At 35.9% G+C, this 12,110-nt stretch overlaps 1 protein-coding gene across 2 annotated transcripts in view; it reads left to right on the forward strand.

The window, feature by feature from the left end:
* ARHGEF3 (Rho guanine nucleotide exchange factor 3) overlaps nt 1–9,190 on the forward strand; it is a 110,797-nt gene extending 101,607 nt beyond the window's left edge. For both annotated transcript variants that reach the window (XM_072420900.1, XM_072420901.1), the window contains 4 exons: nt 4,634–4,891; nt 5,633–5,803; nt 7,155–7,341; nt 8,239–9,190. In XM_072420900.1, coding sequence (XP_072277001.1) covers nt 4,634–4,891; nt 5,633–5,803; nt 7,155–7,341; nt 8,239–8,582 — 960 coding nt within the window. In that variant the 3' untranslated portion in view covers nt 8,583–9,190. The remainder of the gene's footprint in view (nt 1–4,633; nt 4,892–5,632; nt 5,804–7,154; nt 7,342–8,238) is intronic.
* Nucleotides 9,191–12,110: the final 2,920 nt, after the last annotated feature.

Genomic DNA, 12,110 nt, shown 5'->3' on the forward strand with positions numbered 1-12,110 from the left:
TTGTAAAGGGGAATGCTTTTAATAAATACACTTCAACTAAAGAAACTGTTTTGAAAGCTTCAGTCCACAGTTTAGGAAAGCCTATTAAGTAGGTACAAAATGCAATCTAATCCTATAACTTTTTTAAAAGTGTTTTTAAAAGATTTTTTTTGCCAAGTGTAAATCTTGAAAGATAGGCATACTAAAGTGCTTGACATAGGCTTAGTGTACCATGGTATTAAAATGATTTTTTTCTATTTTTTTTTAAATGGAACCTCAGTCTTTATGCATCATATACATTTAGGTTGTTGTTTCCAATACATTTACAGAAAAAAGAAAGTGGAAATAAATGGACAATAATCATTTATAGTTAAAGCGAGAATTGTGTGACCTCTGCAAAAAGGAACTGTTGATGTATGCCTCCAGTTTCCATCTTGTGAGATGCGTTGCCTTGTGGAAATTCTTGTGTTTTACGGGTAATTTCCAGTGGGCAAAAAAAAAAAAATAGAATTTTAGCAATGATTAGGAAACCGTCTATAACATAAACTCATTATAGAATGTATTATCAGTGTGGAATTTCCTCAAATGAATAAGGAAGTGAAACTCCTGTTTTCTTGGTATTACATAGCAAAATACAGATGTTGGAAATATAGTTTGTCTCACTATCCATGTTGGATGAAGATGAGGTATCACCAGTTTTACCAGCAGCCCCTTGTAATGATTACATAATGGGATGACTCAGTGCTCAGACAATATTACTAGCAGAGAGCTTAGCAAATGTAATTGTGATTCAAGGAATTGCTGTGATTAACTTGTATGTCAGCAAAAGAGAATTCCAAACCAGACCAAGATAGTTTGCTTTTATTTAAATATGACTTCTGATATAAAAAAGAACACCATTTATAACTAATGTGAGGGGCCTGTACCTTGAAGTGGACACAGATATTTCATTTTGTATTTACACTTGCATCTGACTTTTCGGTAGCATTGTTTATTATTGGAGGGCTAGTAAGGAAATGTAATGAAAATGCTAGATTTTTTAAAACACCCAGTTATCGCTATAGCTTCTATTTCAGATGCTACAATATAATAAGCTCAGGGGGAAGACAAGATCAGTATGTGTGTATTTGATTAAAAGATTAAAAGATCTGTTGTTTTTCTGTGACCGCATTGTCGTTGGGTGTCCAGTTCACAACAGGTAGTTCTTCTAGTTTCTGTTGAGCCACAGTTATTTTTTTTCCCACTGGGGAGATTTCACTTCCTCTGCAACAGAGAGATTCAACAGGAAACAAAAAAAAACTTTTTTAGATAGTTGTCACAAAAATATGTGCTATTGTAAAATTTCCCACTTGCTTTGCATTTCACTTTCTGTCTTGGAAAAAGTGATGGGAATGTAAATGGAGAGGTCAGTCTTCCCAGCTAGGACAACAGTCATACAAACCTGATAGAGGGCCTAATCCTCCCAGTCTATCCAAAAATTTTTCATAAAGTTCTGCCTTTGCAAATACTTTAACTCTAATAGGCTTCTAAAACATAATGTTATGTCTAAATAAACCAGTATTTGATTTGCACTCCTATTAAGAATATGTATTCACCAGAAAGATAAAAAAATAAATCACAGACGTTAATTTCCTGAGCAGTCAAAAAACCCTGGTTCATTAGGCATATATAACGAGGAAATCCATGTATAAGTACCAATGGGGCATAGTAGGAAACCAGCTTGATAATAATGATTTAAGATAAAGCAGTAGTTAGTTATTAAACAGGTGTAGTGGGAGCTGCTTTGTATTTCCATTATAGTAAAAGTAATGGCTGTCATCTGCTCTCCGACTTTGTCTATGTAGGGCGGTCTAACTTGCTCAACCAGTTACAAATACATTGTATTCTGCAAATTGTTATCAGGAAATTGACACACCCAGCCTCCAGCACAGGAGAACTTTATTATTTGAGTAGGATTCATTATCCGGCTCCATAATATGGGCAATGATAGGTTAGGGGGTTAAGAGATCTAAATCTGTGTATTACCTGTTTTCATTCTTTGTTCCTCTTTAACACGAAGGGGCAATTACAAGGTCTTTGCTTTCAGGAAGCCATGCATTCCTTCCTTAAGGCATCCTTAATTAACATTTAAATAAGAGCCTTGAATCACAAGTGCTGTCTGCATTTATTTGTGTTTTGTATGTTTTTTTGTTTCACTTTAATTGATATGATAAAATCACAATGAAACTAATGCAGACTGACACATAAACACAAACTTTCATCTTGCGGACATGATTGAGGAATATACATGAGCAATGACAGGATGAGATAATTGTAAAAGACCAGTCACATAAAGGACTATAGGAGATACTTAGAAATAGGTAAAATTAATATATGTCCTCAAGATTTTACTCTTAACAGAGGATTGTGGCACAAATGTCATTTGTGTGCCCTACTGCTAGAAATACATAGTGAAAAGCTGAATCCCATGTAGATATAAAAGATATATATACATCTTTCATATACTACTGCCCCTATTCATTCCGCATTGGGCCTACATGGTTAGATGCTACATGTGGCGTCTCCCCTAAAGGTTGCAAACTTTTGCAAAGCTGTTTAATCCTTTAGCAAACAAAAAGATTCTACATTTGTATTTCATATTTGTATTTACCAGTTTTTGAAGAGTTTACCATTAAAGAATTTTTTATTTTATTTTTGGCTGTGCTGAATCAATAACTCATGGTTTTACTAAAGAGATTGTTTCAGTGGAAAAATACAACTTGTTTTGTACTTTGTAACCACTGATGTAGTGCTGACTTGTACCACGGTATCTATCAATATTAGTTTCATGAAGGTATAGTTTTGTACTTTTTTTTTGTTGCTGCAGACTATATTTTATTCATCACGCCAATTCTCTCTAAATAAGCACCTAAAGTTTGACCGCTAAGAAAGGATTATCATAAAGCGGGATCGGGCATTGGATGTGTGCATAAAACTGCGTCTGACTTAGCAGGAGTTATTTTAGCTCATTTGTTAAGACTCAATAGGCTGTCAGGCTGGGTTTGTTAGGCTCCTGTTACTGGCAGTTGTGAAAGGATAGGAGTGTCAGGATAGTCTTTGATTTAGTGGTGGTGACATTGTGTTTACTGTCTGTCACTGATGAAACATGTCAGGGGTATTATCATTTGGATGGAAGCAAGACAAAGGAAGCCTGAAAATTACCAGCAGCCCTATTCTTTGAGGACTCTCTACTTGTGGTTCCCTTTGATCTTCATGACCCCTCATCACATTCAAAACAGTTTCTTGAAGTTTATAAATTAGACCCAACAGGGCTTTATGGGATATGGTTATGAGTATTTAGTGTGAGTTAACTAGCTATTTTCTTTCACTTCATTCTCAGCAGCCAATTAACCGCTAATACCAATTCACTTCATCTTGTAGTTATTTCATCAAGGTTGTTAAGGTAGAATGACATAAAAACAATAAAAAACACCATAAAATACAATTGTGAATTTGTTTAAAAAAATAAAACGGAAATAAACTTGCTCAAATCAAAATAGCACCAAATGTCTTACTGCAGAAGAAGGTTTGTAAGCATTTACTGCCATAAAACAGAAAATGTTTGTAATTTTTTTTTTAAATTGTACAATGGCTGCAAACCATAAGATTTAGTTTTATGATCAGTTTGTTACTGCTTCTTCATTGTCCAATTAGCAGACAGAAGTGTGACACTGATTTTCCATACTTTAAACAGAGAATATGGTGTGACCCTTCTGGCTTTAACGTCCGACATAAGTGTATATTTGCTCAGATATAGCTGCACAGAATTACAAGCCTTTTGGAAGATAAGACATTTTAAGTTTGTGTAATTAGTTACTTGTCTGTAATCCAGCTTTTACCACTTTTTACAATGACATGTTAATCCTGAAAAAAAATTGGTATGTGCTATTTCTCCTTGTCTAAAGATTTCCTCCCACATTCAAAGCATACTGTATCTGATCATCGGTTCAGTATGTCAGTAAAAATAATGTGGGGGACCATATGCAGCAATTATACTGTCAGTAGGAAAGTTGAAGTGCATACAGGTAAAAGTAGTCAGACTGATTACAAAAGATTGACTTTTGGCTTTCTGTCAGATTCAAAAACAGACCCTTGTTATGGTACAGTAAATACACTAGTCTGGCCAGGTGGCTAAATGATGGAACCTAATCCAATTTAAACATGCATGGTGATTAAATTAGACATCTGACATGGTGTTGACTGGACTGCCTGGAGTTCACACATCTAATGCAGGTCCAGGCAGTGACTTATCAGTACATTGTAAAACAGTTTTGTTGTAACCAGTTAAGTTGTTGCATTGGTATTTCTGACTAAGGTATCATAACAGGTATACTTGAAAGCTGTTGGAGGTATAGCAGCCCAACACAAAAAGTAATTTTAAACAATTGTAGTAGAATCTTAAGTTCATATTTGGAAACATCTGCAGTTCACTTCCTAAGAATAAACATTAAACTGAACAAAAAGCTTTATTTTTTACTATTATATTCATTATCATTATATACTATATAATATATTTCTTTATTATTATTTTACGTGTCATAATTTGCTGTAAAATAAACATTGATAAAATTAGGTTTTATGATACTATATAACTGTATTTTATCTTTACCCACAGCTGCCCTGCTTGAACTCATATGACAGCTATTGTAGTAACCAGGTGGCCGCAAAAGCCCTTCTGGACTTTAAGAAACAGGACCACAGAGTACAGGACTTCCTGCAGCGCTGCTTAGAGTCACCTTTTAGTCGAAAATTAGATTTATGGAATTTTTTGGACATTCCCAGGAGTCGACTAGTAAAATACCACTTGTTACTAAAAGAAATTCTCAGGCATACCCCAAATGACCACCCCGACCAGCAACACTTGGAGGAAGCTGTAAGTAGAAGTGTTTTACTTTTTATTCCCTGCCAACTGAAAATTATATTTATCTTACATGCAAAACAACCACACGTTTATTTTCTAATTTATTTTATACAATGTGTGTCTATATAAAACAACAGAGCATCTCGAGATGGTGTCTTATACAAAAGAGACTTATAAAAATACACTTACACAAACAACTTTTATTAATATTATTGAATCATGAATAAACTCAGGTATGCTTTTTTAATATGAAGATGATATTCAGCAGTTTTTTTAAAAAACACCAAATACTTGTACCACTTATGATGCCCAGATCCATGGTACAGTAAGGGAAATAGTTGCTGGATCTGTATGATAAATACAGTGTTACTTTCTAGTTGGACAGGAGTTTATTAAACACTTCTGGCATATTTACATTTGGAAAGAGCCTTTTTTTAATAACGTCCTGAGCGGATGTATGGCGTTGCTGAGGAACATTTAGCATGGTCCTAAATGTGTTTTATTACCAATCCGTTGTCAGAATATTTAATTTCTATGCTTGCTGACTTCCATGGAAAGTTAAATTAAGTAAAAAAAGAATGAGCAGGGCCTTTAAATAATGTACTTACTTCTGTTTGGCTCTTCTATTTTTAGTATGGATTTAATGAAAATTTCATGTAGAGATGACACTGTTATCCTTCATTCATTCTCCTTGAATATTATATGTAAAAAATTGGAGTGGGTCTGATTGATGTTTTTCTTGTTCTTTTGCAGATTAACATAGTTCAGGGAATCGTAGCTGAAATTAATATAAAGACAGGGGAATCGGAATGTCATTATTACAAAGAGAGGCTGATTTATCTCGACGAGTGTCAGAGGGATCCACTGATTGATAATTCCCGAGCACTGAGCTGTCATGGAGAACTGAAGAACAACAGAGGGGCGGTAAGTGTGCTGTTAATATTGCTAATTTGATCTTTTTAAAACATATTGCAATAAAGATTTAAAAAAATGTAGTAAACAAAGTATTGAATTTGTGATGGGTATCATTGGTTTTTAGGCGATTCAGTGTAGTCTCAGGATGGAGGGCAATCTGTGGTAGATTGTGGTAATTTGCAAAGCTAATACTTACTGATCTGGTGACTTGTTTTTTGTTTTGTGCACATTTAGTAAGTTTGACCATTTTTGATCTGATATTTGGAGGGGATCCAAATGTTTGGACATATTGGTCTTTGTAGTAGTTAATGACTGTGAAAACAACATGCAAATCTGCATATTGAGGTCAAATATGTATAATGACATTCTACTTATGTCTGTTTGTTTCTCATGTAAAGCATCTGATGGCAGTTTTACTTTTAATTGGCGGCATTTTCCAAATGTTAATGACCAATAAAGGTCATGTGCTTCTTGTTTAATCCACAACTCTTTTATGTGACAGCCTAAAACCAGGTCATGTAAAGTAAAATCTTTCTTCTATTAACATCAGGCACATCAAGCATTGCAAAACCCCCACCCGGCCCTCTGTAATGACCTTTAAACAACATCATGGTTTGACATCAGACAGAAGTAAAGCACTTTGATCACTGTCGTTACTCCTGATCTGCCCCTCCGATTATTTTGTTATTTGTACTTCTAACATGATTGACAAGTATAATGGTACATGTATTACCATCCCTAAATATGCCCGTGAAGGTTCTCATTCATCCAGATTATAGACAAATCTAGTAGTAGTTAGTCACATTCAACTGGTTATTATAATGATGAAGATCAAGCTACTTCTTCAGCTCTAATGACTTCAACATTATGAGAACAAGTCCAGTGGAATATAACCAACTACTGCTAGATGTCCTCAAATATTTCATGACACTTATTGCATGTACTTTTCTAAAGAAGCCTTAGTAATCTAAGGAGATATCTGGTTTCCACACAAGCTATGTGCATTAATTGTTCGTCTGTGACAACATTTTTCATATGAATTTAATTATAAGTTGCTCTTGGTTGGACCTTATACAGGGTACAGAGCATTAAATTATGGGAGGAGGTGGCGGGACCACATTATTTCCATACTTCTGTTGAATCTGGAAATTCAAAGAGAGCACTGGCAGAAAAAGCTAATATGATCAGCAGGGGTACAATTTTTAACCTATTTTCATTGATCAGTTTGGGTAAACGCATAAATTCACTTTAAGTCGTTGATTTAAAGGGCCTCAGCCTTGTATTACACTAGTCATTCAATTTCATCCATCAATCATTACCTGTCTTTTACTTATCCCAGTTCTTCTATTTTGTCTTCCAGAAATTTCATGTGTTCCTATTTCAAGAAGTTCTGGTTATTACTAGAACCATCACACAGAATGACAAACTTTACTATCAAATTTATCGCCAACCAATTCCTGTGAAGGATCTTACACTGGAAGATTTACAGGATGGAGAAGTTCGAGTTGCAGGGTCTCTACGAGGTGCTTTCAGTAACAATGAAAGAAGTACGTTTGGAACAAATATTTTCCCTTTTTAATCCTTGATAAAACTTGTAGTATGTAATGGGAAATAAAACACAAATAATAAACTGGTAAAATTGCTGACCTAGTACTTGAAAAGTGAGGTAAGGATCTGTTTCCAGACAACTGTGGCAAATATAAGCTAAAAAGCATAGGCCGGAGTCATGTGTACACTTAGGCATACACAGATATGCAGTTTCTGAAAGTCGGGTTGTGTACGTTTTGTTTGAGAGCCTTTGTTGGATGGAGGTGCTGGTTTTCACACAGAGATTTTATTGAAGTGTTGAAAAATGTCCTTACACTCACCCCTGATCTTACTCCTTTCTATATCAAATGGTAAATGAGGGGTGAATTGTCCGCTTGCCACTGTCAACATCTAACATTTGGGATAAGGTAGACATCTTGCACTTGTTGTTGTTTTTAGAACCCCCTACTCATTTATGTTTATATGAATACATTTTAATATAAGACATTTTGTATGTAGGCCTCACATTTTATACATACGTGAGACATCAGCCTTTTCCTTAACACATACTCAGTCCTAACTCAGAACCATCATAAAACTTGAATAGCTATAAACAAAAGCGTCTGAATACTTTTTAGAATGCCAGTAAGTCATGCTAAGGCAAGTTACAAGTTAGCTTTTGTATTTGGTCATTTTGTGATGTTGTGACTGAATATATTGCACAAAGCATTGCTTCCTTTCTAATTAATTTGGAGTACAGAATAGGCAAATGTTGTCTACTTATCTTCAGTAGTTCCAAACTAGTGTGGGGTTTTGTATAAAAATAATGTATTAAACTATAAAAAATATATATAAAAAAATTTAAATTCTATATTTAAAAAGTTCTGTACTTAACATGTTTGCCTTTTTATTCACAGTTAAAAACTTTTTCCGGGTAGGCTGCAAGAGCGGCTCTCATACACAGTCTCATTCTCTACAAGCAAATGACACTTTCAACAAACAGCAGTGGTTGAACTGCATCCGACAGGCCAAAGGATCAGTTATCTGTTCTGGAGGGGAAGGCATGCTTCCTTCAGAAGGACATTTATTAAATTCTGCAGAGGGATGCAGAGATACTCAGCAGACCACAAGATTTGAACAAATGGACCACTCGGACAGTATCTCAGACTGCAGTATGGACACAAGTGAAGTCAGTATGGACTGTGAACAAATGGAGCAAACGGACTGTAACACACAAAAACAGATCGAGAGTGATATTTAACAAGTTCTGGACTGCCTGTTACCTGTACAGTATTTGCATTCCAAAAATGGAACAGTATCTGAAGCACTTTTGTAAGATTCTTTAAATGGGTGTCATCATGTCTTGCATTATTTACGGACAACAGTACTGTAGCAAACAGACTTGACTGCGAAGATGAGATCCACCCCTATCCTTTGCTATGTTATGCATTGGGATAGATGAGAATTACTCAAGCGATTCCACCAGCATGCTGGTGAGAAAGCAGCTTTCAAACTACTGTCAATATGTGTATACACAAAATATATGTTTACTGTGTAAAGAAAAAAACAAGGTGTTACTATTTTTTTTCTTATAGATTAACAGTTTCCTAGATACAATTCAAAGAAACAAAAGCTAATAAAAAGCAAAAAGGAAGACAATTATTTTTAAAGTGATTTTTATCTACACATACTCAGTTGTGTGGACACTGGTTTAATGGCTAAAACATTGTCATACATTTTCCTCCATGACTAAATTATGCTTTTTTATTGGTGATTACCAAACTATATTTATGTGTAGCATCTGTAAATGCTTACCTGCAAGTTTTTTGTTTTAAAAAAAATAAATAAATAACATGGAAAGTCCTGGTATACCATTCAGCCCTGGAGGATTTTTGCACAGCAAATTGATTACAGAATCAGTCTGATGTCAAATCAAACAACTAGAATTACCAATTCAGTGACAGCCATTGGTGCTTAGTCTAAAAGGCAAAACCAGCATCACTTCTAAGGCTATGTACACACGTGCAATAATTGTCGGTGGAAAGGATCTTTCACAATCCTTTCCAACGACAGCACTGTGCTCTATGGAGAGGGAAGAACGACAGAGCGGCACCCTGCTGTGCTCTCTCCTCCTTCATTTCCATGAAGATCGTTCATAGTCCATCGTCTGTGGATTAGCCAGGACAGTTGTTCAGGCGATAAACGCCGAGCGCTGTACACACGCCAGATTCTGGCGTACACACGAGCAATGGTTTTCGTCTGATAATCGGCTCAGGGCTGATATTAGTTGAGAACCATTGCACATGTGTACGAAGCCTTAATCATCTAAAAATATTATGTAGGTCAAGATTAATTGTTTCTGCCCCTCAAAAAGACACCCCCACCCCCCACCCCCACCCCCCGTTACATCTTCAGTGCAGTACTAGAATTAAACTTACATGTACAGGCAGTTTTACAAGAGCTTTCTAGGTTTTTTAAAAGAAAAAATGTTCATTTTGTCCTAGAAATGCTTGTAAAAATGCAAAAGATGTTTAAAAGCTGCTTAAAACAGCTTATCAGGTTTATAGAAAGCACTCAAAGCACATGGATGTGGCTGAGCAGGTGACTGACCTTAACATGCTGCATGTAAAGCCTTTGCGCACACTGAAAACTGCAGTCACTGCTTTTGAAAAAAGGACTTTTCATTCATTGTCATCCTTGGTAATAATAATGAAAAGGCTTGGTAGTTCCCTGACCAATGCAGTAAAACCACTTTCAGAGATGCCTAAAAACCAAGGGCTAATTCAGGGTAACTTCATCCTAATATTAGGAACATCAAACATTGGAAGACTGTGGTTCTCCAGCTGCTGAAAGGCTGTAAAATTGCAATAATAACAATTAGACCAGTTGGATGGGTGTCTTGGTTATTTCACAATACAAGTGAGATCCTCCTAAAGCTGAACTCTGGGAAATGTCCTGCCTTTTCTGTCTTAGATTACTTTTTTCAGCCCATGTACCAGAGAATAGCTTCTTTTGGATGGCTAACAAATAACTGAGATAGACTTAGGCAGCACGGATGGGAAGGAGCTAAGGTATTGGTGCTTGTAGTTGCATTGAAATGAAGCAAAGCTTGCACTGGTTCAGAAGGTTGTATAGATTATTATGTCAAATAAAAGGGTGAAATAAAAAATAAAAAAAAAAAGCAATGGCATTCAGCTTAGAAGAAGAATCTCCACTATTGGGAAACAAGGTAAGCCTGAAATTCATATTTACATCTATTTGGAAAATAATAATAATGAGCTCCTTTTGGGATCACTGGGCATGATTGCCCTTACGACCTCTTACCTGTTGTATGTTAGGTGCAGCAAAATTAAATGTAGGATTTAGAATTTATTAGGGAGGTATATCTGAATATGATAAAGTGTAATCGCTGTTAATTTACACCTTCACGCAGAGCTTACATTGAAAATAATGTCCCCACTTGGTGCACACATGATTGCCATTACCTTCTATAGAAGAGCCATGCATCTGCGATTGCTGCTTGTATCTGGTAAAGTCAAGGTGTATGTCTATAAATGGTGGGGATTGTTTTCATCAGTAATGAGGAAGGTCTGGGGGTAAGTGATGTTTCATTTTTATGTTTTTAGGGTCTGCGCCTAATGGCTTTCTTTTAAAATGTAAAGGTTATTATATTATTACTATGCACCCTTTGGCAGGTAAAAGTGACATTTTTTTCTTTTAGTTTTGAAAAGTGCATTAAGGATTATGGCTATGTACACAGGTCAGATGTTTCTCTTCAGAATATCACTTCAGGGCTAGTATGGGTTGAAAATGAGGCGTATGTGCAGTGGCCATCCTCCGTCGTTCATGGATCCATCCATGAACGACAAATGATGAACGATCACAATGCAAGTGAAGGGGAGAGAACGCAGCAGAGTTTTTCCTCTACCTTGCCACTATATCCAAAATTAGGTAGGTTTATACATATAATGCGGTGTAAAAAAAAAAATATTGATCCTCTTAGACAATCTAACACATTTGTTGTGTTTAGGTTTGTGATGGGTATGTAAGTCACAGTTGCTTGCAAGTTTAAGGGCCATTGTAGACTTGGCTGACCCCAGTGTTCTACTACAGGCTCAACCGTGCTCTCATTTAACTGAGTTGGAGTGGATGGGAAATATTTTGTGCACACCTTTGCATGCATCTGCAATTGAAGTGAATTGCAGTACAGTTCATGAACGCGACAATTCACTTTTGTCCTCTAGAGGAAGAATTGCACCTCAACGTCATGACAAAGCAATTGTCAAACTCTGCGGTTCACAGCTTAGTAGTTGAAGAGGGGCGGCTGGGAACAGTTACCAGCTACAGTTTTCAACCACAACTCTTAAAGGGGTCCTAAAGCTCTTAGTAAGTTTGAAACAAGTGGTAGTGGGGCTACACTCATAAGAGTTTGATTGAGAGGTGTCATGATCATCTTCCTTCAATATTAAATTAATATGCACACAACTAGGCTTATTCACTAACAGAATTGTGAATCTTTACACAATAATGTGTATATTCTATTTTATTATCCAGTTTAGTTTAGATAGAATAAACAGTAATTTGATAATCGAAGTGAATGTACTGTATATCTTTTGTGGTATATGTCTGCTGGGAATCGGACTCGGTACAAGACTAGAGAAGATAGACTATCATGGAGGAACCTGGGTGATCCAGCAAACCTGGAATGAATTTCTTAAAAATATTTTCCTATTAGTTGGTAAATGTTTTCAACCCTGGACCAGATTCAATCCAAGTATCTTCTTCAGTC

This window comes from Pyxicephalus adspersus, chromosome 8 (genome assembly GCF_032062135.1).
Source record: "Pyxicephalus adspersus chromosome 8, UCB_Pads_2.0, whole genome shotgun sequence".
Taxonomy (NCBI): Eukaryota; Metazoa; Chordata; class Amphibia; order Anura; family Pyxicephalidae; genus Pyxicephalus; species Pyxicephalus adspersus.